Source organism: Stylophora pistillata, chromosome 12 (genome assembly GCF_964205215.1).
Source record: "Stylophora pistillata chromosome 12, jaStyPist1.2, whole genome shotgun sequence".
NCBI classification, from domain to species: Eukaryota; Metazoa; Cnidaria; class Anthozoa; order Scleractinia; family Pocilloporidae; genus Stylophora; species Stylophora pistillata.
The window spans coordinates 8,578,888-8,605,000 of NC_142530.1; the positions used below are offsets into that span (position 1 = coordinate 8,578,888).

At 39.9% G+C, this 26,113-nt stretch overlaps 4 protein-coding genes across 7 annotated transcripts in view; 2 read left to right on the plus strand and 2 right to left on the minus strand.

Annotated features, from left to right (window-relative positions):
- Positions 1–851: 851 nt before the first annotated feature.
- Positions 852–11,864, plus strand: LOC111334468 (allantoinase, mitochondrial). The gene is made up of 12 exons (XM_022940220.2): positions 852–1,036; positions 3,259–3,410; positions 4,576–4,690; positions 4,990–5,136; positions 5,562–5,610; positions 6,512–6,605; positions 7,212–7,398; positions 7,659–7,797; positions 8,627–8,799; positions 9,472–9,504; positions 10,317–10,419; positions 11,217–11,864. The coding sequence occupies exons 1-12, from the start codon at positions 887–889 to the stop codon at positions 11,318–11,320; spliced, it is 1,446 nt and encodes a 481-aa protein (XP_022795955.2). The 5' UTR covers positions 852–886; the 3' UTR covers positions 11,321–11,864.
- On the minus strand, positions 11,180–13,598 carry LOC111334476 (guanylate-binding protein 1). Its single transcript, XM_022940231.2, has one exon. The coding sequence runs from the start codon at positions 13,519–13,521 to the stop codon at positions 11,698–11,700; it is 1,824 nt and encodes a 607-aa protein (XP_022795966.2). The 5' UTR covers positions 13,522–13,598; the 3' UTR covers positions 11,180–11,697.
- Positions 13,588–17,935, plus strand: LOC111334463 (uncharacterized). Of its 2 annotated transcripts, none has more exons than XM_088741769.1 (2): positions 13,588–13,806; positions 16,268–17,935. In XM_088741769.1, exon 2 carries the CDS (start codon positions 16,287–16,289, stop codon positions 17,610–17,612), a length of 1,326 nt encoding a protein of 441 aa, XP_088597895.1. In that variant the 5' UTR covers positions 13,588–13,806; positions 16,268–16,286; the 3' UTR covers positions 17,613–17,935. The 2 variants fall into 2 exon arrangements, with proteins under 2 accessions (XP_088597895.1, XP_088597894.1); XM_088741768.1 differs by lacking the exon at positions 13,588–13,806 and adding an exon at positions 14,358–14,777 and having other exon boundaries at positions 14,909–17,935.
- Positions 17,936–23,982: 6,047 nt separating this feature from the next.
- Positions 23,983–26,113, minus strand: part of LOC111334456 (kinesin heavy chain) — a 37,675-nt gene continuing 35,544 nt past the window's right edge. The window contains exons 30-31 of one of the 3 annotated variants that reach the window (XM_022940195.2): positions 25,660–25,723; positions 23,983–24,145 (exon numbers count right to left, since the gene is read on the minus strand). In XM_022940195.2, coding sequence (XP_022795930.2) covers positions 25,686–25,723 — 38 coding nt within the window. In that variant the 3' untranslated portion in view covers positions 23,983–24,145; positions 25,660–25,685. Of the gene's footprint in view, positions 24,146–25,560; positions 25,724–26,113 lie in introns of those variants that run through there. The other 2 variants (XM_088740363.1, XM_022940193.2) reach the window with 2 other exon arrangements.

Genomic DNA, 26,113 nt, shown 5'->3' on the forward strand with positions numbered 1-26,113 from the left:
AAAAGTCTTAGCACACTTTAATTTTTTTCCTAGAACGTTCTGATTTATCTTCCTCATTTCTATGTTAGTTGCTGTTGACAAAATATTCACCAATTTCAGGCAACATTATTTGGGGGTTGAAGAGGGAGGACTTTCAAGTAACTTATGCGAGACGAGTTACAAGATTTCTGTTTATTATTCTGGGTGGAGGGGTAGGGGAAGAGGGGTTGTGGACCACCAAGTGACGGGTGGCGCGCCAACCACCTTTGCCTCTCATTGCAGATAACTTCCCCTCCCCCTATTTTATCGAGTTGAACGGGACAGACATCAATGGTTGTATGAAAGAAAGATTTTTAAGAAAATGAATAAGCTACGTCTGTTACCTCAGAGACCGCTAGGAAATTTTTGAAGGGTTTAATCCCCCAACCCTCCACTTTTTTGGAAAAAAAACTTGTCCTTCTTAGCATGCCCCCTTCCCCCTGCCTTGTTGTCTGAAGCTTGTACCTTCATTTTCAGCCCTCCCCACCCTCCCCGCCCTCCCATTTTAGATATGCTTTCTTCATGATCCGCTGATCCAGTAGGAATGACAAAAGAAGGGAGATTAGTGGCGGAACACTCTCTTTTGTCACCGAACAAGGTATGGTTATGGATGGTTGGGTGTTAATTTTATCATCCGGGCGCCTCAGGTGTTGCTACGCGGGATCTTCATATGCGTGTGTTGAACCAGCCATTTTTTGTTATTTAATCTAGCTCCAAACCTTCTATCTGAACATGCGCACTCAAGAAGCTAGAGTCGCTCTCAGCTATCGCCTCGAGCGACTCTTACACAGTACGCTTGGGTTGTCTGTGACAACGCTTGGGTTGTCTGTGACAACACAGGGTGGCAAACCATACTAAATTTCTTGAAATGGCGGATGGAGCAGCTCCCCTGGTCATTAAAGGCAAGAGAATATTGCTTCCAGATTGTGTTACTTCGGGAAGCATAATCATAGACAGGGGGAAAATCGTTGAAATAGAGAAAGGACTAGCCACCAGTCACTTACCATCACAAGCGAAGGTAAGTACGGTTCATTTGAATGAGGCCTGAGAAAAGCGCGACAATGTCACGCCATTACGGGTCATGTCGCCACCAAAACATTTTTGCCGGTCAATTATCAAGTGTTACACGAGATTCTATGCCTAACTCATAAACTAAAAGTCCCAAAACGTGCCCATTTTTACTGCGAAATGTACCTAAGGAGGCCTTTCTTTCGAACGGGAACTATACAATGTTCCATTTTAAGGGTAGGTTTGCAACACGAGACCCTTTACCCTATTTGAGCTGACAAAGCCACTCATGATGTGTTGATGTAGGCGAAATTAATTGCTCCTTTGATTATGCGTGGTGTTTTATGTGCTAGGAAAGCGAGTCTCCAAAATTTCAAGTAGTCAAAGATCCTTAAATTTCTCGCTGTCAAACAAAGTGACTCGTATTGCTTGAAGAGTCGCTGCATGTTGAATTTCTTGGGTTGCAGACCTAATACTACTTAATAATATGTAATTATTCGAGTGAGGAAACTGATGATCGCTTTGGTTCAAGACGCCTGGGCTGTTTATGTCGTGACGGTAAAGCCCATTCGCTCTGACGAAGGGCTAACGCTCGAAATGTCAGCTTTGAAACCATTTACAATGGCCAATTTACAAATTATCAACTCAGTTGATAAAACCAAATTACCTTGTTGCCCTCACTGACGCAACACCACAATTTCTTTAGAAATTAAACCCCTTCATTCATTATTGTTAAGAGGCACCGTATTAAGTAGTCGGTTTTCAAAGTCCCCTTAATAACTGTAATTTTTCACCTTCACTGAGCAGTCACGGTCACCCGTCAATGAGTACCAACAGCATGTTTGTATTGTCTCTCACATACATTGAGCAGTCACTTGATGTGCAACCACACAAATAAAACTAAGAAAAATCTTTCCATGTTTATCTCCTGAAATCAATGTTAGTAGTATTTTTGAGTGGGTTTTTAGTACAGTAAGTGGTCAGTTAGGACATAAAATGACAGTGTTACCCCGTACCCTTTTTGACAATACCTCTGTTCTGTGGAACCAGTATTAACTGTGTATCCTTACAGGGTCAGGGTTAGGAGAGTGACAGGGCTCGACACTGACTTTCCAATTTACTAGCAGTGACATCTTAGATGTTACAACGGTTTCAGTTTGTTTACTAGCCAAACTGGCAAGTGCAAATCAAAAACCCAATACTGGCCAATACTGAATTTCATCTAGTCTGTGGCTAGTGGGTTACCGTTAGTGTTAAGCCCTGGAGGGGTGCAAGGGGAAGCACCCCCCTCAGGTGAGATGACCTGGACCTTTCTTATAAACTAGTGTAAAAGTAAAGAAAGAGAAAAAAGTGTGTGGTTATTGATGTTTAAGTAAACATGGGACAAGTTTGAAGAATCCATGTTAAACACTGTAAAAATGGTAGTTTGGCACTGACATTTGAAGCATTAGCCTGTTCGTCAGAGTAGACACCACTTACTTCATTCCTTAGTGAAGCACCCCCTCCTAAGGAAAATCCTGTATCCACCCATGCCTTCTGGAATATCACTTTCTAGGTGGGATATCGTTCTCGTTAGCAACACCGCATCCTTATTCCTAACTGAGCTGACCAAGCCAATCATGTTATGAGGATATGATGGCCAGATTGAAATTCGTAGGCCATCAAATTTAGTTCAAGAATTCTGCAAGTAAAGTAGAGAATGCTATGATCTCCAGTGTCAAGTGAGCATACTGAAGGGACAAACCAAGTCTCCTAATTTTTCTGGTAAAGCTCTTCACCTCTCAATCTTAACACAAATTTGGCGCAGTCAGAATGTCTTTCAGCATACAAGATAACAACTCTTTTTATAACATAACCAAAGTAAAGCGCGCGCTCTGATTGGTCAATTCAGCATCCCCCAGTTGCCCATGGGTGTACACTGCTGACGTGAGCAAAATGCAAAGACTAGTTCTCCGCGCACACTTGTTTTTTCTGGTCACGTAAGATTTGTTAAATAAAAGGAAACTCTTGCTACAGTGTATCAATGTTATCTTATAAAACAAATGGTAAACGCCACAGTGTACACTATTAAGTTATGGATGCACTTGGGAGGTTTGCTAAGCACTCAAGAAGCTAGAGTCGCTCTCGGCTATCACCTCACATGACTCTTTCGCTTCTTTCGTGCTTAGCAACCTCCTGCGTGCATCCATAACTCAATAGTGTACACTGTGGTGTTTACCATTTGTTAAACAGGTCATAGATGCAGGTGAACTGGTGGTGATGTCAGGAGTCGTTGATAGTCATGTCCATGTCAATGAACCAGGAAGAACAGACTGGGAAGGGTTTGCCACAGCAACACAAGCTGCAGTGTCTGGTGGAATCACTACCATTGTAGACATGCCACTGTAAGTACTAACTCTTTCAATTCCAGGAGTTTACCAAAATTCTCCTTCAACTTTCCATCAAGGTAAGCCGTTTAACTCCCCAGATCTGATTGTTGATTCTCCTCTTTAGCTGCTACACTCTTCCTTGTAAATTAGTTACAAGAATATGGAGTTAGATCAAGATAACAACTTCTACTTGATAAGTTTGAGTATTCTCATTACCTGTTTATTGGTTAATGTATGGATGCTACAAGGAGAAGTTACATGTTGATCACTTCTGGGAGTCTAAGGGTGAATAAACAGCCAAATACAGTGAATTAAGAAATTTATCAGCTCCAAAGATATATTTGGATGTCGTAAGAAATTTCCCTTCCTCTCTATTCTTCTAAAAGCTTTATGAGGTTCCCCTGCACTTTATTAAGTACATTTATTGGGCTTCTAGTTGGGAAAAGGTTCTGCAAGTTAAGGCAAGTGGCTCTTGCGTATAATCCTTCAACTCCCATGAGTGACCAAGACAGGATTTCTCCTTACTTTATCAAATACAATATCAAGCAGACAAGTGATGAGAATTAAGAAAAAAGTGAATTAGGAGATTAAGAGTCAATCCAATACCAGATTTTTCAAATTAAGATCATAAGAAACTATATAGCAGACACTAAGGAGAATTACTAGTAATATCTTGGGAGTGAAAGAATAGTTAAGAACACAACACAATAATGAAGTGACGGCCTGAACCTGTCCCCTGTTCATCCCAATATTCAACACTCTTACTGATCATAGTAGCAACATGTCTCCCTCACAGATTGATGTTTGCACAACTCAGACTTTAGAATCCTTTTGTTACCAACAGATTTCAGGAAGTGAGAGAGATATGTCTCCCTCACAGATTGATGTTTGCACAACTCAGACTTTAGAATCCTTTTGTTACCAACAGATTTCAGGAAGTGAGAGAGATATGTCTCCCTCACAGATTGATGTTTGCACAACTCAGACTTGAGAATCCTTTTGTTACCAACAGATCTCAGGAAGTGAGAGCGATATGTCTCCCTCACAGATTGATGTTTGCACAACTCAGACTTTAGAATCCTTTTGTTACCAACAGATTTCAGAAGTGAGAGAGAATATCTGTTAAAATGTTCAAATATTCACTTTTCATGATAATTCAATGTGTTTTTTGTATCAAAAGAAATTCAATTCCACCCACCACCACCCTGGATGGATTTTACACCAAACTTGACAGTGCTAGGGACAAGTGTTGGACAGATGTTGCCTTCTGGGGAGGGGTGGTACCAGGAAATCAGGTATGAATTAAGTATACCCGGGGGGGGTAGTATTAAATGAAATTGGCTTCACGATAAATCAAATTCCTCAACGGGAAAGAAAAAACCTCTAAAATTTGCCTTACTCCCAAGGTGTGGCTTCAAAGCTCAGTTGGTAGCAGCACCGGACTAGTAGATGGAAAGTACAAGTTCACATCCTGTTTAACCTTCATTGCTAAAATTGCCATCTACCTGCAAAGGTCATGTCTTTGCTTAAATGCATTCTGAATTTCAAAGTTATCTGTCTGAGCTTTGAAATAATAATTGCTTTTTCCTGTTAGGCTGAAATCAAGCCCATGGTGAATGCAGGTGTCAAGGGTTTCAAGTGCTTTCTTGTTCACAGTGGAGTTGATGAGTTTCCCTCTGTTACAGAGAGTGATGTGAGGCTGGCCATGGAGCAAATGCAGGGAACAGATGCTGTGTTTCTGGTAACTTGCTATAATAGTTATAACTTTCTGTGTTACACTGCTACCACTTGTTGGCCACCCTAAAACAGTTTAAAGCAAACATTTTGAGCATTCACCTGCATTCACTTGAATGCTCAAAATGTTTTCTTTATAAACTTTTTACAGTGGCCAGTTTACATTATCAACTCAGTATCCCATTAGTTTCATCTTTGCATCTCAATCTTTTGAGATAGGAGAGAGAATTTTAGACCAAGCTATGAGGATCAAGGAGAGCAAAACCAATCTTTGATCTGTTTGAGTTCAAAAATAGACACAAAATTAATATAACTGCAGAGAATCTTAAGTGAAATCCAGTTTAATTTAAATTTTTAATTGAAAAATACTCTTAATCGCTTTTAAAAATCTGTAATTGAAGGCCCCAGCAAATGCTTGTTGTCTGTCCTTAGTTTCATGCGGAAGTTGAGATTCCACAAGAATCAGACAACACTAGTAAAGGTAAATCATCTTTTGTTAATGTTGACCAGGTAGAACTGGTTTTATAAATCGGTGAGTCAGTCTCTCTATTGGATCGGCAAGGACTTGCCAGAACACCATGCAAAGCAGATTAGGTGAAGAGCTGGAGTATTGGTAGGATATTTTGTGAAGGATCCATCAATGGCGTCCTTGACTGGCATTTGGTTGGAATTCGTTTAGTATAATTATGCAGCAAAGGCAACAGCTCAGCTACTCAAAATCTTATTTCAGTTGCAGTAACCAGTAATGGCAACCTATAGCTACTTAATCTCTTTCATTTCTGTTTATTCCCCCCCTCTCCCCCCTCCAACCTCCCAACACTCAGATGTTTCTGAAATCCTCGGTGGGGTGTAGAACTGCAATGGAAGTTAAAAGTCTTACGATTCTGAACGCGATATTATGATCAATGTTGAATTTTGTGCTTTTTAATAAACTTTTTCAATGCATGGTGGCCGTTTAGTTTTACCAACATTGTCAGAGGGAAGAAGGAGGAGGGGGATCCAATGTGTACGTCTGAATTGGCAGAAAGAAGATCCTTTGCGATATATTTGTAAATGGGATATGTTTTCAATAACTTTTCTAAGGAGTTTTAAGCACCATTGTAGCATTTTATCTAAGCTACTTGGGTGAGCTAGGGCAAGTGCGAAACGACCGTGAAGCGTGAGTCACGCACGAGTGAAGGAGCGTGTACGCCTCGCGCTTACCCCCGCTCGCCTTTAAAGAAGCAAACCATTTACGCCTGTTCCGTGAACCACAGGCCTATCTACGTTCTAGAAAACTGACATCAAAGGAAGAACCCCTTGAGTAGCCTTCCGCTTCAGACTCTACTCCAGTTTCCCTCCTTGTTGTTCTGAATAGAATATATATATTTTTTACATTACAGATCCCTCTAAGTACTCCACATTTTTGCAGTCCCGACCAGAAGCGATGGAAAACCAAGCGATTGAACTGGTTATCAAACTTTGTAAAGAGTATAGGTTAGTCGGCAGTTACAAATCACACGTCACGTAATATAGATTATTAATGATCCAAAACTGAGTGTCCTCGAAAATTTGTTGATGATGCAATTTTCGCATTAGGCTGTTTATTGATTAATTGATCAATTAATAGTAAATTCTTTTCGGTATCTGACCCTTCACACCCTAAAATCAGTACGCATATTCTCCATACTTTTCCCTACATTTCCTAAGGTGCTAACAAGGAGAACTTTTTTTAATAATCAAGAGCTTCTTTAGCTGGTGATCATTTCCTGACCTGGATGTGTGATGTAGAACATTTCAGTCCGAATGCGATTTAAAGTGATTCAAGCGGCAAATTTTATTTTATCTAGTTTTCAGGGTAATAATAATTTTAATATTTTATTTACGTACATTGCGCGTGTTACATATGCAGATGCTCACACGCACAAGGTTATATTCTTATAGACATGTCGACTAGTTTTACGATCCTCATAGATATTTTTTTAATTCTAATTGTGATACTTTTAGGATCGATGGGCCACTAGTTCATCAATTCAAGGGTTCTAGTTGATCAAGATCCAAGACTTCTCCCACTCTCATCTTGACGTTCTGTTTGTGTTTCAGAGTTCCTTGTCACATTGTACACCTTTCTTCAGCAAGTGCCTTGCCCATGATCAGAAAGGCCCGTGAGGAAGGCGTTCCTCTCACCATAGAAACCACGCATCACTACCTGTCGCTCCAAGCTGAAAATGTGCCTGATGGTGCCACTCAATTTAAGTGCTGTCCGCCTGTAAGAGATGGCAAAAATCAAGTAAGTTTTCTTGTGTATTTAACAGGAAGCTGTGTAACACTCACGCGTGCATCGTTTCAAAAGCTGGAAATAAATTAAATAAGGAAAACACTGTTGGCTGGTTACAATTTCTTTATTTGTTTTTAATTTTTCCTAGGGAAGTCGAAAACTTAGCTTCGACCTCGCGTTCTCGATTCAATTCTCCCGACTTTTGTTCCAAATATCTTGTTAAGAATTAACGTAGATGGAACCGTTACAGTTGTTTTCCTTATTCCTCACAGGAAGCTTTATGGGATGCCCTTAAGTCACGTGACATTGACTTAGTCATTTCAGACCACTCTCCCTGTACTGAAGATCTTAAGCTGATGGACCGAGGGGATTTTCTGGCGGCCTGGGGAGGAATAGCAGGGGTACAGTATGGTGAGTGTTTCGAAGTTGCCTTCTTGGATAGGATCTCAGTTTTGGCGAGACGTGATTATATGAGAAAGAATCATTCCAGTTGCTTGGACGTATTGAACACAAGCTCCGAGTAATTAGAATGAGGAAAAAGTGCACCAACCATAAAGTATAGTCTGGTTGACTCAGGCCAGGCTCGTTTGTAAGGTTAAATTTACAGGGCAAACAAGAAATATTAGGCGCCAGGTTATCATGGACGCCATGTTGTACCGTCAGTTTACACTCAAGACTGGTGCATCATGTTTGTTTACCTTCACGCTGTCCCTCCAAACGATCGCAAGAGCCTTTATGGTGGCAAACCGAACCCAGACCGCCGCTTGTTTAGAAAATGGCGAATTAAGAGAAAATGTCCTAGGCATTCCGCGAAGTTGGCTTCTGTAATCTGATGGCGCTGAATGACCCTTTTTTTCTTGTTCGTGTCAGATAGAATTTTTTTTTTTAATTGTGTGTGGCAATTATGTCTTCGAAAAAATAGGCTATCCTGCTGGACAATTTCTAAAAAGCACTCGCACAGGATTAACTCCCTGCACTGAGTTTGGAATAAGCGTTTGCTCTTAAACTAGGATAAATTCCACGTAAACATTTAGGGGGTTTCATTAAGGGCCGGGCACTGAGCAAATTGATCGGCTGTTAGGACGGATTTCCCCACCTGGTTTGACCATATAGAGGAAAGTTTATCTTATAAGAAGTTCAGTTCAAAAACTAGTTGCCCTTCTGCTGAAAAATAAAACCCCTGAAGATTGTTCATATAAATGAGAGGCATCATGTTAACTCGTTTTATTTCCTTTTTCAGGGTTATCCATATTTTGGTCGCATGCATGTAACCGAGGTTTTTCTCTTCCCGATGTTGCACGTATATTGTGCGAGGAACCCGCCAAGTTAAGTCGTTTGAGTCATCGGAAAGGAAAGATTGCTGTAGGCATGGATGCGGATTTTGTGCTTTGGGCTCCTGATGAACCAATTGTGGTAAGACTGTTTAACTGTACCATGTTTGTGTCTTCCGGTGTACATCTTTCCTTTCTTTTACGCACGCACCGTTTAGCTATGCCTCGAGCGGATGAAGCGATCAAGTGTCACTACCATAGCAGTCTTATTACGCATGCTGTGTGTACGTACTCCAACTGACCAATTGTACTCTAGCCAATTCCAACAAGTGTACGCAGCGTTTTAAAGGGTGTTTTACACCAAAGAATGTAGTGCGAGTTTGCAACGCACGAAGGAGAAAAATTGCAAACGGTGTCACATAGTTTGATTTGGTTTCAAAAGGAATCTTGTTTCAGTGAAAGCTATACGTGGATCGTGGAAGTGATTTTATTCACATTTCATGTACCTCTTACTAACCGAACCAAGTTCGAGGTCGGCACTGTAAGTTACAGTCCGAGTTTTTTCTTTGCGCGGACATAAATCTGATTGGAAAAACGAGCTTTCGTAACTCACGGTACAGACCGAAAAAACGAGGTTTGTAAGATATATATTATATCTCTAGGTTCAAAAAGAGGAGGGTGGGTTCAATTCAAACAAACTTTTATATTAGGTGGGCCTTACAGTGAAATACACCCGCCAAATTGACCAATCATTGGGCACCCATTAACTGAAAGATATATCAATGAATCTATTTATATATTTCTTTTTTTTCAGATCGATCAGAAGATTACTCGACATAAAAACAAGGTAAAAAGGTTGGGTGATTGATCTTTAAACACTGGACAACGATTAAATCGCAATCTTATTTATTTATTTATTTATTTATTTATTTGTTAGTTAGTGTGGGTTGGTTTGTTTTGTTTTTTATGTGAAAACAATTGTGGTTTACCAAAGCACTGCTCATGCCGTAATCGATTTTTGCTTGGGCGGGGTGCACATTTTACAGCTCTTATTTATGGCTCGTGTCCAAATTTAAAAGGCTCTTAATGTTGTTGCAACTTTCCAAAATTAAAATTCTATCTAATAGAGAGGAAGACGAACTTTATTCTCATAATTTTCCCAAAGGCGAATCCCTCGTTACGAGATATCGCTTCCAAACCAGGTTATGCAAACGAGCACCTCTTACTATCAAGTGGAGAGTGTTAATTTTTTTCCGCGGAATGAGGGAGTGTGGTGGACAGGGGAGGTAGAGAGAGACGTGGTAGGCTTGCGGCTGGCGCACAGGAATCGGGATCGACAGGTTCATGTTTGAACTCGACCGGACTGTTACTCTTTAGCTGGACACCAGTTACTTTCACAGTGCCTCTCTCAAAACGAGCAACAATGGACTGCGGAGGAATAGGTACCAGAGAACTGCCAGGGAAACCTGGCGATGTGCAGGGGGGGTGGTTACCTGGCAATACTATAAGTTGTGTCATAGTATGGACACCAGCTTGATCTCCGGCATAAACAAGCCGCTAAATCTTTCAGACTTCATCTGTTTTTTTTTTAGTTTGTTTTTGTTTTTTTCGTTTTTATGTTTTAATTCTGACTTTTTTTGTTTTTTTTTTAATTGGTAGGTAACTCCATATCACAACATGACATTACATGGAGTCGTTCACAAGACTATCCTGCGAGGAAATGTCGTGTACGAGCGGGACAGAGTCTGCGACAATCCAGCGGGTCAGCTGATATTAGAAACACCTAAATAAGGGCAAAGTTTAATCAAATAAGAAATATATCAATTAAAATAAGTTATCGAACTCGTTTTCGAATAGAAATATGAAAATGAATTACAATGTGTTTGTTTGTTTGTTTTTTTTTTTTGGTTCGTTGTCCCACGCCTGTGACAGCGATGAATAAAATTCCTCTTTTTTCCAAGATATAGTTTAAACTTTACCGTGACCTCACCTATCGTTATTAAAGCCCACGCAGCAAATCTTTGAGTGAGGGAAGTCAAAGACGAACGTATCAGCTTCAGCCAACAAGGCAGGGGGGTGGGAGTATGTTAAGCAGGATAAGTTTTTTTTTCAAAGAAGTGGGGTGGGCAAAGTCCCCCCCCCTTCCAGCCCCTCCCTCTGCGCGGTCCCTGGCCTTTCTGAACTGATAATAAGAAGAAACTCATTAATTCCATCGTCGTGTGTCACTCACCGGTTAGTTCTGAATTTCGTACGTAAGATCGTCGAAAAGTAAGTAACCAGTCATTAGCTCTCGCGTGGGGTCGGGCATGGGAGGAGTTTGGAGAGGTTCATATGGTCTTTAGGATGAAGGGAGAGGGGATCAGTCGTCCCTTACAGAGTTTAACAGGGAACTATAGCGAAATGACTGCCAATTGAACACGAACAGGTAATCTCGTACAAGGGTTCAACCGTGTAACAAACGCTAGGCCGTGGAGGGTCTGGGCGAGAGACTCCGGAGGTTCATGGGGATCTGGAATACCTCATTTAAATGACAAAGAAATTTTATTCCTTTCTTTGAAGGTCGAATACGCTTTGGAAAGACTTTTAGAAAGAAGCTAGACTTGGCCACACGTTGTCATGGCCAATGTACTCGAGTCATAGACAAATGTTCGCGGAGTTGGTGACAGACCCTCAATAACGAATGATGGTGAGCGTACATTTCGAAAGGGGTCGTTGCGCGAACTCTTTGCAAATCTTTCAAACAAGTTTTTACCAGATCTTGCCATCTGAAACGAGCAATCCATGAGTACAAAACGAGTACAACTATGGAAACCGACGAGAACAGCACAACTTTGCCAGAAAACTTTGAAAAGAACAGTTAATGCGCTGACAACAGCAAGATAGTCTCGATCAGGTTGCACGTAGATGGGGTATAAAGATGAAGGACGCAAGTTTTTTTGTTTATGTTTTTTTTTTTTTTGTCAAATGAATTTACTTTTACTTGGATAAAAGAACACCTTAAGAAAAGAAACTCCCCGAAATTATCAAGTGAAGAAATTATTTATCGGAGCTGGTATGAAACCTCCTGAGCTTTTATAACTATGTAGCTTTCAATTTCAGTCGCATTTGTAGAGAAAAGTCTGTTGTCTACATGTAGTTCAATCAGAAACCTCTCTGTAATTTTAGTCTGTGATAATTTAAAACAACGCTTCCGACGTTCCTGTTTAAGATGTTGACATTGCCTTAACATTAGGAGCTGCCTCAAAGCAGTATAGTTCACTCTCTTGTATCCATCTTCACCCGTCGCCACCGCCCACGGGTACTGTTTTTCCACTTCTTGAGCAATAACGCCATGATCTTGTCCTCTCTTACCCAGTTGCTCCGCAGCTTTTCTTGACCACCTCCAGCTGTAACCCTGGAGACCAATCTGCTTGAATTCTGAATACTGTAAGATTGTGATATTTTCCTTTAATCTGGAGTCGCTTAAGATACCGAACAGAACCGCGCCACCTAGGACACTTCCCAAAATATCCTTTCGACGTTTTGATGCAGTCTCGCGTTGCCTTTGAACTTCTTTTAATTGATTTAATCGTTCTTCCAGAATTTTCAATTGCTCCTCTGCTTTCACTCTCTCCGCGCGTTCTGCCTCAAGTCTCTTTCTCTTGTGAACTACTTCTTCCGATGCCTTGCTACTGATCCCAATTTCTTTCGGTCTCAATACTTCCTCGTCTAGAAGCCGTTGTGTTTCCCCGATTTTTTCTTTCAGAGCAACAGCCTCTGCTATTTGTCCACGGGTATGATCGATTTCCTCGGCCAGGAAGCATCTCTGAATAAACTGTTCCATTGCGTGATGTTTGGAACGTCGTATTTCATCTACTTCCTTTGCCAGCAGGGGCTCAATGACCTCTCGGAATCCTCGATTACACAAATATGTTTCAAGGGCAGTGTATGTATTTGATACACCACTCCAAGGATTTCTGCTGATCGTAACGTGAAGTTTCCGGATGAGATCAGCCATCATTTTTCCATCGATTACTCCTCCACGAACATTTTTCTTGGAAGGAAACCTTTTAAAATCCGCCGCGAGGGACGAAGCTATATTTTCATAAGTATCATCTTGCGAGTCACGCAATCGTTTTGAATCCTCCACGTGGGGTATGTTTCTGACCTTAATGCGGTCTCGAGGGAAAAATCTACCTATGGATTTTCCGATGTTACTTCTGTCGTTAACAATCATGTTCTGAATTTCACTTAGCAGAGTATTCCCTGGTGAGGGAGAGAGCGCATCGCGTAGAATCACCAATAATCCTGGATATGAATTGACATCGTGCACGTCATCTTCCCAGAACTGTTCGCTCAGCCGCGACACTCGATACAAAAACTTTATGTTGTAGCTACTGATTCTTTCCCTAGCAAACAGAGCTAGTCCAGAGGAAATAAGAAAAGAGAAAATATGAATGGAATCGGTTATCTCGTTGTCCTTGAAATTAGTTCCTTCGGTGTCGATCAGAATAATGTTTCCACCGCGATTTTTCACGTCTGGCAGAACCGACATCCATACCCCACTGGTACACGGTATACTCTTTTCACAAGTTTTGAACACGCTCTGGACGTCAGCCGTTTTACTTCCATCCAAATAATGCCTGATCATGTTCAAGGTCGTAGATTTGCCAACATAAGCGTCGCCAATCACGCTGATAATTCTCAACGGACCTCGGAGAGCTTCAATTTCACCAACAGCTGAGTCATTCAGAATTAACCTCTCGCTTTGATAATCGTACATCAACAGCGGTTTCGCTTTAAACGAGCTGTCCATACAAACTGCGATTGAAATATTGTAAACGAGTAGCAGAAATACTAGTTGGAGGTCTACGTTGAGAATCATAGTTAAGCTAAATATTCGAAGGAATATGGTTGAATGTTGTCACCTTGTGACGATTTCACCTTTGATCCCGCAGGAAGTTGGTTAAGAGTTTCGGTTCAATGCATTAGGTGGAAACCCCTTTTATAAAAAGTTTCTGGGAAAAACCCTGGTAGTTTTGCGGCTTTCATTTTGATCAATAGCTGCTTTTCAAAAGAGCTTAGTTCGGTAATGAAGATTTAGAGAATTGCACTCAGACAAAACTATGCCGCATTTGGGCAAATAAGCGAAGTGTACGAAACCAGCCGGGTAAGGTTCGGGCGAGTGAGTAAATAATTTATCGATCTTTCTTGAAAAATGCACTTCAGTACAGTATGATAGTATGTGATAATGTGAAAATTGGTTATTTCTGTTCCAAGCTCACACTTTAGGATAAACCCCAATATATTTTTAATTTAGGTTCTTTAATCTACTAGTCTGCTGTGTTCAGCTGGTACTTATCTCGCTTGCAAGATGTCAAAAAGAATGAATTTCCGTTTTTGAGTACACTTATTATATCATATATCATATTATAGAAAAATTCACTGCCTGACGAGTGAATTCCACGTTAAATTTCACGCGAAAAACCGATATCGCACGAATCGCGAAGCGATGAGTGCGATATCGATTTTTCAAGTGAAATTTAACGTGGAATTCACGAGTCAGGTAGTGAATTTTTCTTGAATCGCATAACAGAATAAAAATAAGAAAACAAGAAAATAAAACGGCAATGTTATTGTTTGTTTTTATTCCGTACGCGCGCCCTTAGGAAAGCCATTTTAAAGTCAACTGTCAGAGAATAGAAAGCAAGGTAAGTCGCTCACGTTTGAACCGTCCACAATTTTAATTGTACCTCGTGAATTTTTCTTGCATCACATAGCTAAAGCCACCAAATCACTGGGCGAAACCAGATGTTTTGTATTTTTGTGCGCCACGCCAGTGCGCAAACAATGGAAACCCTTTCAAAGTCAGGTGTCAATATCTAGCGAATAGAGGGAACAAGATATTTTTAGAATGAAAACCATTTTTATTTCAAACTCGTGGAGAAAGCGGTGCCTCACATTTTACAATCTTCACCAAAAAAAACTAAAAGTACACAATACGGAGTTATTTAAGACAGAGATTTGCCTGCTACCACTCAACTTGCCTGCTACCGACAATCAACAACTGAATGGTCAAATCCTCAAGCGAAATGAAAATTTCAATCGTTCCGGTATCAAAGCAAGATCTACAAAAAACCGGTAAGTGCTTTACAGTTGTAAAAGGAAGTGTATTCAAAATATAATGATTAAGACTGGAATTTCTCGGTAAACTCTGGCGAAAAACAGTTCAGTTAAAAGTCACAATTTTAACTGTTTTTCTTTCCTCGCAGAGAGTCGCTCGTTGGTGTCAATGCTGGACTGAAAGTTTATAGAAATATTTAATGGAGAATTATTAAAAGTTACTCCGGTAAACATTCCGCCAACTGCTCCTGCCATCAGGTAACTAGAACGACTGGCATTGCTGTCAAGGTCACTAGTAGCTGCTGTGTTGCTTGGCGTGGCTGAGCTATTGAGAACAATCTCCCGTAAAGCATGACTTGAATAGCCGTTGGTAGTTGTGCTTGGCGTGGTTTGAAAGCGGGCAACTTATTCGACATTCGCCGCTGTTTTTCCAGAGGATTATGGCTGTAGCTGGATATGGATTCCGGATTGGAGTGGCCAGTGAGCTCTGATATCTCCACTGGGTCGAAATCATCACTGAGCGCTTGGATGACAGTTTTGCGACCACTCGAATTTGTGAATTTGGCGTCTAGTGTTTTTTGAAACCATGTTGTATCTAAAAGAGGCCAGTTCATCGTCTGTATAGGCTACAATGGTTTGGATTTCGGGAAAAGATGCTTGACCTTTTTCGGCATTGATACCTATTTTGGTTTTCTTTCGTAACGCTTGTTTGATTTTCCTCGGCGAGAACTGTCGTTTGGCTTTCTTCCCTCGTCTCTGGCATTTTGATTTTTTTCTATGCGTTTTCTCGTACTTTTGAGCGTGAGTGGTTTCCTCCAATCTTCTGAAAATTTCAATTTCAATTCAAAATTTGGAAGACATTCGTTTTCTATAAATTTGTTCATATTTGTTCATATTTTCATAGGACTAGTTGTATTTACGTTCTTACATTCGTAACAATTATTGCTCGCGACTCACATCAGCGATATCGCTTTATGCGTTAGTGTGATTCCACGCTAAATACCCTCTCTTCCGGCTGACGTATTGACCAATCAGAGCGCGTGTTTACTTTAAGCTATGCGATTCTATAGTATATCATATACATTGGCAATTTCACCTTTGATCACGCAAGAAGTTGGCTCAGTTTCGGTATAATGCATTAGGTGGAAACCCCTTTTATTATCTAGTTTCTCGGAAAAACCTTAATAGTTTTCTGGCTTTCGATTTAATCAATCGCTGTTGTCAAAAGACCTTAGTTCAGTAATGAATTTTCAGAGAATTACACTTAGGCAAAACTATGCCGCGTTTGGGCAAATAAGCGAAGTATAAGAAACCAGCCGGGTAAGCCGGTGGGGTGAGGGAGCAAATAATCGACTGATCTTTCTTAGAAACTGCACTTCAAGCATAGTATGAAAATATGTGATCATGTGAAAACCGGTTATTCCGGTTCTTGACTTGCACTTGGGGGTTAACCCCAATATATTTTTAATCAAGGTTCATTTATCTTCTTGTCTGTTGCGTTCAACTAGTACCTATCTTGCTTGCGCGATGTCAAAAAAGATGAATACGCTTTGGTTTTTCATGCTGAGTATACATATTGTATTGAACATTTGTCCTGAAGTGTGTGGAAGAACAGCGCAACTCCTTCTTAGTATTAATCCTGAAGGGAAATCTTGCACGTTAAATCGGAGTTTCATGGGAGAAATCGAGAAACTCCCAGCACCTATTACTGTTAAAACTATGATCGGTGATGCTGGGGTTGGTAAATCGCTGACATGGAACACATTAAACTACATCTGGACTGGAAAGAATCGATCTTCCGTCGAGCAAGTTTTTCAAACCGGCGACAGTCTCGCGCGTGTTACGCGAGGAGTGTGGGCGTATGTCACACAACGCGAGAACGGAACTGATATTTTACTGGAAGTAGAAACGGGCGATCTGTTCGACAAAATACTTGTGGCACATATTTACATGTTTGCAGCAACGATTTCATCCGGCCTGATAGTTTTGACCCGCGATTACGTTAAAGACAGCGATCTGCAGCCTTTGAATCACATGGCGCGTGTTAATGAGTATGCTTTTCCCAGTACTAACTGTAACAATTTTCCAGCGGTTAGTTTTGTGGTGAGAGGTGACTTCGGAAGGAAAAGAGCGGGTGGAAGTGGAGACTCTACGAGAAGTTCAGTGTTGGAGAGGTTTACTTCAAAGTGCTTCCCAAGAAGCAAAGTTACCGTCAGCCAGATTTCACACGTCATCGATCGTGAAGTTTTCACGGACTTTGGAAAATTGTCTCAAAGTAACTTTATGATTTCAATGGAAAATCTCGCCGCAAAAGTGGAGAATTTTCCCATTAAGAGAAACCTCGAAGGAATCCCTATGGAGGGTGACGAAATTACAAAACTCATTGAGCGATTAGCAGAGACCATAGACGCAGATAGCTGGCTTGATCTTGCAGATGTTTATAAGAATATCGAAATCCGAAAGAGAATTACAGAAAAAGATCGAGAGATAGAAGTGGAAAGAGAGAAAAGGCAAATAGCTGACCAAGAGAAACAGGTTCTTCGCACAAAGGTCGCCGTCTACGAGCAGTTGTTGAAGGATGAAATTAAGCGAGGAGTATGGCTGCGCGCTTTAAGAGAAGTCATAACCGGTGACAATCCAGGTGGTGCAGAGTTGCTTTACAGCCAAAAAGTTCTCGATGAACTAAAGAATTTTAGGGAAGAGCTAAAACAAAATGTAAAACCTGCAGAAGAAACAATTTCCATTCAAAAACTATCAGAAACTTTTATAAAAATGTTAAGTCTGTGCAGTACTGTTTTGACATTAGCGCTTCAAATTAGGGGGATTTATCGCCAACCAGTCCCAAATCAGTGACATACGAAACGAAGTCTTTTTTTGTTTTCTAAAAAATGACTCCATTTTTTCATTAGAACTCTTCAAAAATTAGATTACAAATTCTTAAGCGTCTGTACAGTTAAAGATCACAGATGGCGTCGAAATGTGGTAAGAACGAAAAAATGGCTCACGAGTGTGTCAATCTGATTACAAAATTTCCTTATTTACCAAATCTCGACCAAAGTTCAAGCACGCTTGTTTGAATTAGCATGTCGTGGCAAACGAGTGGACCATTTGAGGTTAAATTCTGGTTTATTACTTTGTATAAAGCAATTTTAAATAAATGTTTTTATATATCAAAATGTTTGTTCGATAGTGCTTCAGTAGAATTCCTTCCGGTCAATCTCTCTGAATAACAAACTGATTTTCAACGCTACAACCCTTTGGAGTGACTGCCTTCATAATTCTCCTTACGGATCACCCTTAAATCAAATATAAAGGACTTTGTTTTGGTGTTCTTTGGGTAACCCTCTGTGTCAGTTTTTTTAATATTTTTAGATTGTTTGCATTTTTTAGACAGACTGTGGCAGAGATCCGCACACTCCGATAGGTCAAACATCCCTTCACCCTGCGCAGATGTTAAATACGAAACTTTCGCGTCGAGATATCCCATTTAATTCAGCATCTGATTTCAGCTTTTTACTCTCAGTATAACTTTTTATCACTCAATTCCAACTTTTGTTTTACTCAATTTCAACTTTTTTCACTGTTTGGTATTAACTGATATGTTCTCGGCCTATCTCATCCTCGGAAACCTAGGGGCTGAGTCGATTTCAAGTTAGGGCATAAAGAGCCCCTGGGGACATTGTCTTACAAGACTAGTTCCAAACGGTTGCTCATTGTCTTACAAGACTAGTTCCAAACGGTCGCAGTCGTTCTGCCATCTGATTGGTGCAAGAAAATTGTGTTTTTCTGCCCAATCAGAGTGCAGTGTGCTTTAATCCTTTCGTGTGTTTTAACACGGACATATACTAGTAGCTCAGTTGCTCACTATGTTTGTTTGGACCGTGCGACGGAGATTTGCTTGAGGTGAAAAGTTTCAGTCTTAGCACACAATGTAAGAGAAATCGATCAGATTGTCCGCGAAAATCTTACCGCAAATTATACTGAATACTTTCGCAGGTATCACTAGAGAACGCGTTAAAAAAGTTTGCGAGGTTTGTATACAACACGATGGTTGCAGTCATTGATATGTCGCTTTAAACGTTAAACGAGATTGAAGCTTAAATCTTTCTAGATTTTTTGCATAATTTGCTGTGACTGAAACTTTGCCAATCCCGTGAAGTTATTTCAGGATAATTTAGAAATTTCATGTGAATATAGCATATGCACAAGTAAACCCGATCTGTAGCTGTCAGTCTTCAATAGCAGTCCCGATAGTCGGTAGGCGAAAATTGACACTTCCACAAAGTGGTGTGGCCTTTTCAGTATTTAGTATTTTCTCTTATTTTCGCTTTAGCATACGGGAGATCTTGACTGAGAGACCGTTAATGCGCGGTCAACCTGGAACCTAGTCAAATCTCTCTCAACGGGTCGTCCCCATAGTCTTCTAACACCAACTCTTCACACATACTCAGTAAGGTACCCCGGGTAAGAGAATATTTGTAAAAATCCATAGAAAACAGTGAAGATGGACATAATCGACGATCTAGTCAAGTCGATGAGTTTACCCGGGGTACCGTAGTATGTGGGAAGAGTTGAGGGATTTTGTTCGGTGAACTTAAAGGGCAACTATTTGGCTTTCGTGCTGCCGAGTTTTGATTAGAGGGAAAGTATTTAAGTGTTGTTTTCGAGCGATTTTGGCGAGCACGTGTCAACAGAAGTTTCCGACCTTCCCGACCTATTTTATGCACGATAATTTAGGGCGTCAAGCTAAAACACATCAAAACGGCCTCAAATCGCGAGGAGAACAACACAGACTACTCTCTACGAAGGTAAGACTTTATTTCTTTGATCATTTCACACAACTTAACATTTACGGAGCTCAAAAGCAAGTCCAACTAAACCACTATACAAACTCTTTAATTATTCACTGTGAAAGAGCCTATGACAGAGCTTGGGTCACCTGTGACTAAACGTACTGTTTTTTGTTCGACCTCTTCGACTGCTAAACAACAACCGGCAATGCTGTACCGAATTGTAAGGATGGGCCGACACCGATACCAAATATCCGATACCAGCGATACCGAGGTCGGATCGAAAAATATCGCTACCACTGAAGCTAAGAGTATCGATTCTTTCGAAACTGTGCGTGACCATCTGCGACTTAATCTCCCGCGACTAACCGCTGACGAGTAGCCGAAAAAACTCCGGGCTCAAGATCGTGCATGTGCGCATTATTTGTGTGCATGAGACAATTGCGCTAATCAGTGTGTGAACAGGAGAAAATCGCGTTAATCAGTGGGATCATGGCGCTCATTAGAATTTTTTGCACTACGTGATCCTTTTGTGCTATTTGCGATCGACCATTTTCGTATATATTAGTTATAAATGAATAAAGGCTGATAGTTTCTAAAGAACCTGTTTGAGGGCTGCGTCGGTGGGGGTAACGAAATAACTTGAATATATCAACAAAGTTGAAATGGTAAATTGGCCACCGTGACGATTATAAAAGCTGACGTTTCGAGCGTTAGCCCTTCGTCGGAGCGAATAGAGGAATTGTGGGTTGTGTGTGCTTTTAAAGCCAGAAAATGGAGCTACTTTATTGGTAGGAACATGGCAACGAACGCACGCTTTTCATTCCACTAATTTATTCGTGTTTTTCTCGTTGCCATGTTCCCACCAATAACGGAGCCCAATTTTCTGCCTTTGAAAGCACACACAACCCACAATTCCTCTATTCGCTCCGGCGAAGGGCTAACGCTCGAAACGTCAGCTTTTATAATCGTAACGGTGGCCAATTTACCATTTCAACTTTGTTGATATATTCAAATTATATTAGTTATAGTTTAGTATTCTGTTCGTATTAAGTTTTCTTTATTCCTCGGAGAGTGTGGTTCGCTTAAGGTTTGGTCTTGTAATTGAGTGACTGTTTTTCTGGTAAACAGATGGCTTGTGGCAAAAATCAAATAAGGTCGATCCAAAATATCTCAATGTTCTCTTTTCCAGGCTTTGGTTAGGGACCGGACCTTAAGCGAACCACGACGGCGACGGCAACAAGGACGGGAAAAAACAAAGATCTAATTGCCAGAACAATAGCTCAGCACGTGCCGTATAAAATTAGTATATATCTTCGCCGTCCCTTACAAAAAATATGGACATCAGATTGCCTAAAGCTATCCTATGATACAAAGGATGCCTATATTGACTATAGATCAGCATGTACAAGGCTACTTACCTAAAATTAAAATTAAATTAAAAGTTGACTTGAAAGTGAGACAAAAATTATGGCGATTTCTAGATGACGTTCACTTTGCTTGTGTCATTTTTAAAATGAAGTAGTACTGCAACGCGTCCCTCAAAATTAAATTAAATTAAAATTAAAAATTTGATTTAATTTTTAATCAGCATGTGCAAGGCTACTTACCTGACAAAGATACTGATCTTGAATTGCATGAACTAGTCAAGAAATACCAAACCCATAGTCATAGCAAGACATGCAGAAAATACAAAAAAAAAAAACAACGTGAAATCACCAAAATTTGCAACATCTGCGAACCGAAACCCGGACGTCAAATTATTCTCATTTCCATTTGGAACTTAACTCTACTTTTAAATGTTATTTTGAGGTTGAGATGTGGCGCCGTATGAGACGGTAAACAGCCATTTTCGGAATTCTAATTAAAAGTAGAAATTCACTTTTTAATCGACGTCTTCCTTGGCGTCGCCGTCGCCGTCGCCGTCGCCGTCGCCGCTTAAGGTCCCTAATAATTTAGATTAAATTGGCCATCGGAAAGAGTTTCAGACCAATTTTTGTTACAATCTAAATTGTTTATATTTTGTGACACCCCTTAACGATGCAGCATCACAGTTTCTTTAGAAATTTACCTTCTCTATAAATAATAACTTAAACGATAACAGTCCATCATGAGAAGCTATAAATGGTCATAAGTAATACAAACAGCTCCAAACCCGATCATTGATTGGCTCGAGAAGCTCTCTATACGTAAATACTAGTATGATATCGATCAATAAGTGTACCGTGACCCACAATATGAATTCAAACTGTTAAACAAAACAAAGAAAAATGTTTTCAGAATTTTTTAAAAGTCAACGAATCGGATGTATCTTAATCATAAGTCAGAGATAACAAAAAATTGGGGAAAGGGTAAGTCATGGCTGAGTTGATGCATTTTGTCAGAAATTAATAAATACCTTGCTAAATTTCTCAATAATCTCCATTCACTTAACCCGATTTTAGTTCATCTGCCTTATATAGTATAGAGGACAAAGCAGATGAACTAAAACCGAGCTAAACTGCCCTAAATTAGGCCAAGAAATCCACACTGTACGAAGGAACAACCATTAAGCGAAGCAAGTTTGCAGATATTTCTATTTTTAGATCCAGAATGCATCTTTCTATTCCCTTTCCTATATTTCGCCTATCGCGCTGCGTAAAAATACTTGCAGAAATTAAGTGAGTTTGGGCTACCTGTGTTATAGATACCGTTTTCGGTAAATATGTGAACACAATTATTTGAAAAGCAATTGGTCAACACCCATAACGCTACCATTACTTACATGCAGTAGTGATGTCCCACGGGCTCCTGACTTTTCTCAAATGCCTTTCTGTGCCATCACTTTTTCATTAGGGACGAACCATTATTTTTCTGGAGAGGGGGGTAGGAGAAATTTTCTTCTGCAAACATTTTTCTTAAAACATATACGTCTCCGCAAACATTTCTTTTTTTTTTTCCAACATCATCTTCGTGCAAACAATTTTTTTCCATTTTTTTCTGTGATCTTTTTATTTGTACTAAATATTACCATTGCCTTATTGAACTATTTTACGAAGAACGTAATCAGTAGTGCTCTAGCCACTTACTTTGTCGATACACTTTGGTAATAACATTTTTTTATATCTTACCTGACTTCTCTGCAACCATTATTTTTACCCTATCACGTTTGCAAACAATTTAGTCTTTTCAGACCCTGCAAACAACTTCTTTCGATATTTCTCATACCCCCCCCCCCAGAAAAATAATGGTTCGTCCATTATCACTAACTAAGCACAAGGTGATCCACGGTCAAAGAGAAAAACAAAACACGAATCACATGACTTTTTCCGCAGCGTGTTTCCTTTTTGGTAACCTATCAACGATAGTTATTGCTTTTTGTTGCACAAAAAAAAAAATCAAAATAAAAAAAAAAACCCCGTGGCTAGTAGATGTACCGCACGTCTTCATGTTGACTTGCCCTTGATGATGTTGTAGTATCTTAGCGCGCGGAATGTTTTCTTTGTTTTTCTCATTCTCTCAATCATTAGGGTGTCCCTTTGTGTTGTCGCTTTTTCTCGTACTTCGTTAGTATTTTCTCACTGGTTAGTTAGCTTCTGTTGTTTCTATGTCACGTATTTTCGTTCATTAGTTTCTTTCGTAATATCGCCGTTAATTGCACTTTAAGTTAGGTAGTCCGGCGTTTTCGCTTGTATAAATTAGTTTTTCTCAGTTCAGCGTTTAGTCTTCCGTTAATCATACAGTAGTTCGCTTTGAGCAGTTACTCCAGTTTATCTTTGTTTCGCCTTTAGGCAGTTTATATTCGTCCAGCAGTTTCGTAGAAATCGTAACAATGTAAGTATTGTCATTTCAAGTTTGATCAGTGTATTTCTTTCCTGTCACTTTTACTAGTCAATTGTTGTAATTTCGTATTCATTTATTGTTTTAAGTTTCAACCCACGTACCGTCAACATCATTCGTACCGAATAAATCGTCTTTATCATCGTGGTGTTGTGAGGTCACGATTACTGCAGTTACAGATGTGAGATAATGTATATTCTTGTGAAAAAAATTTAAAAAGGAAAAAAAAAAAGGAGAAAAAAAAGGAAACAAAGTTAACAAGTTTCTTCCTGAACTCAACCAGTCTTGACATCCTGCTGCTGAATCACTTTGTTGTCAAGACCCATGCCCCCTCCACCTTCTTGTTTGGAGCGCAAAACCGTGATGTTATGGTCCGTGACTTCAGGCTTCCGAGTAAGCACTGAAACCTAGTATTATTTTCCGGTAAATAAGGGTATGAAAAGTAATAATAGGTTCCAGTCCTTACTCGGAAAATCGATTTTGGAGTATACATTAAGTCAAGACTGCGGTGTTAGGGACTCTTGCATTCGAACCTTCAAGCACCGCACAACCTGTTAACCGCGTTAACCCGCAAAGCACTGGGCAGACAACAGAAAAGTCAACCAGGAGAGAACTACTTTGAGTCGGTTTTTATTTATCTTCCATAACTATTAATTCTAAGGCGACAATTGTCCTAAACAAAATAGATAACTCGAGAAGAAAAGCTTCAATGGAAAGCTCATTTTACATGCAAATTCCCCTCCTCGCGTCCAACCGGATGGTCACTTTTCCGGACACCTAAAATTTAAAAATAGACTTTTTAAAACCATTACATTCATCGACTTGTTTCCGTTTGAGTCTCCCTAAAGCCCAGTAACATATTCCCCGAAATAAAAACATCAGCCATTTATTCATACCTAAAACTAAAGCTCTGAAAGTGCCGTTTGAGGCTTCGGACGTCTAAGGCAAATTCTCGGAGAACCTTCGTACGTTAGAAATGTTCTAATTCTTAGCACGAGCGATTGAAAAGAGATAACTTTTCAAGAACTAGGTAATAAATAAAGTTTGCCCCCCCTGTTGAAACCAGATTGGAGTTCTCCGGTTTTTGCTGGTTACAAAAAGACAAAAATTAGTAAAAACAGATTACCATCTCTTCAAATTCAAAATTAGCCCTTTTTCCAATTTAAACATTGGTGGGCAAAACAGTGTATTTCAAATAAAGAAGCTAAACCTGTGAAGTAAGAAAGCGTACAAGTTACTTGGCATGTACTTCTTTTCAGTTTTTTGCCCGAAGTTATATCACGAGGCAACGCCATATTTCAATGCTTCGAAACAAGAATTGAAGATGTGAAGGTGAAACCTCGTACCTGGTCACCAAAGTTGGTTTTAAGGTAAGAAATGTTGCCTTGAACAATTTCGTTTAGTCGACTTTTCTTCTTAAGGAGAACAGCGCATTAGTTCCCTTTTAATGGTACATTATAAGCAACCCGGTTGAAAAAAAAAAAAAAAAAAAAATTGAGCACAATCGCTTCAATTCGCTGCGAGAGTCAAAATGGGTTGCTCAATCCTAACACAAATAAAATAAGCTCGAATAAAATTATATACATATTGATGAAATTATGTGTGAATTTGAAGTGTTCGAAACTTCACCAGTTTGCCACTATGAATTTCTCTCCATTAAAACCAATATATGTTTAAATATGACTTAAACGTACACAAAATAAGACTTTTTTGTTTGACACTATTTGCATGCTTCAAAATTTCCAAACCAGATTTCCTTCACCTGTACCGATGACTCCTAAATTAAACTAACCGTGAACCCAAGGGTTGTAGAGAACTCAACTACATTTGTAATCCCAGTGGTACAATGTTATCCCGGGGGTATACACTCTTCTATCCCTTACCTACAAACAAAAGAGCTATTTTCATTTTTAGGGCGTGGCTCACAGAGTGCCCTCTACCCGTCTGTATATCAAACAGACGAAGGACATTTATCGATTATTCTTGAATAGGAGAGCCGGATTTTCCAGGGGGAAATTACGAGGAGTCTTTCCGCGTGAGGGAATCCCTATGGAAACATAAGATTTTCCACAATTCTGTCACCCTACAGTTATATTCTTCTTTTCTGTAAAGTTTGTCCTTATCGCCACTCTCCGTAGTGTGTGTCAAGAAATTAACAATGTCGATATTTAACTGTATCACTGCTGCTGCACTTGAACCTAAGTGACACTTTTATTCGGCACCATTCGTGGGCCACGAGTCACGCGTAACGCAATAGACGAAAAATGATTTACAGTCGTGACGCTACTTGCCCTCTCTTGGGGCAAGTTGATTGAACTTAGGAAGCCGACTGTTTCCTCATCTCCCAAGGACCACCTAATAGATAAAAAAAAATAAAAGTAAATTAATAAATGCAACACGTGTGATTAGACGCTGTGTGAATTACACCTGCGTGACACTTAACCCTTCAGTTGTTCAGACCTTATCGTTAATTCTCCCCTCTAGCTGCTACACGTTGCCTTGTCAATAAGCTACGAGAATTTGGTACTATATCAAGATGATGGCTTCTACATGATGAGGTTTGAGTATTCTCATTACCTGTTTGCTAGAGTATGTATTGATATCGTAAAGGGAAGTTACATTTTAATCACTTCAGGAAGTTAAAGAATTAAGGAGTAGCCCTCCAACGAAGGGCTAACGCTCGAAACGTCAGCTTTTGTAATCATTACGGTGGCTAATTTACCATTTCAACTTTGTTGATATATC

What these genes read in the sequence shown, in the direction of transcription:
- LOC111334476 (XM_022940231.2), bottom strand. Translation starts at nt 13,521, where the DNA reads ATGATTCTCAACGTAGACCTCCAACTAGTATTTCTGCTACTCGTTTAC.
- LOC111334463 (XM_088741769.1), top strand. Translation starts at nt 16,287, where the DNA reads ATGTCAAAAAAGATGAATACGCTTTGGTTTTTCATGCTGAGTATACAT.
- LOC111334468 (XM_022940220.2), top strand. Translation starts at nt 887, where the DNA reads ATGGCGGATGGAGCAGCTCCCCTGGTCATTAAAGGCAAGAGAATATTG. An exon ending in ACTTACCATCACAAGCGAAG is followed by an intron (nt 1,037 to 3,258) that starts GTAAGTACGGTT and finishes TTTGTTAAACAG; the next exon opens with GTCATAGATGCAGGTGAACT. An exon ending in TAAGAGATGGCAAAAATCAA is followed by an intron (nt 7,399 to 7,658) that starts GTAAGTTTTCTT and finishes TATTCCTCACAG; the next exon opens with GAAGCTTTATGGGATGCCCT.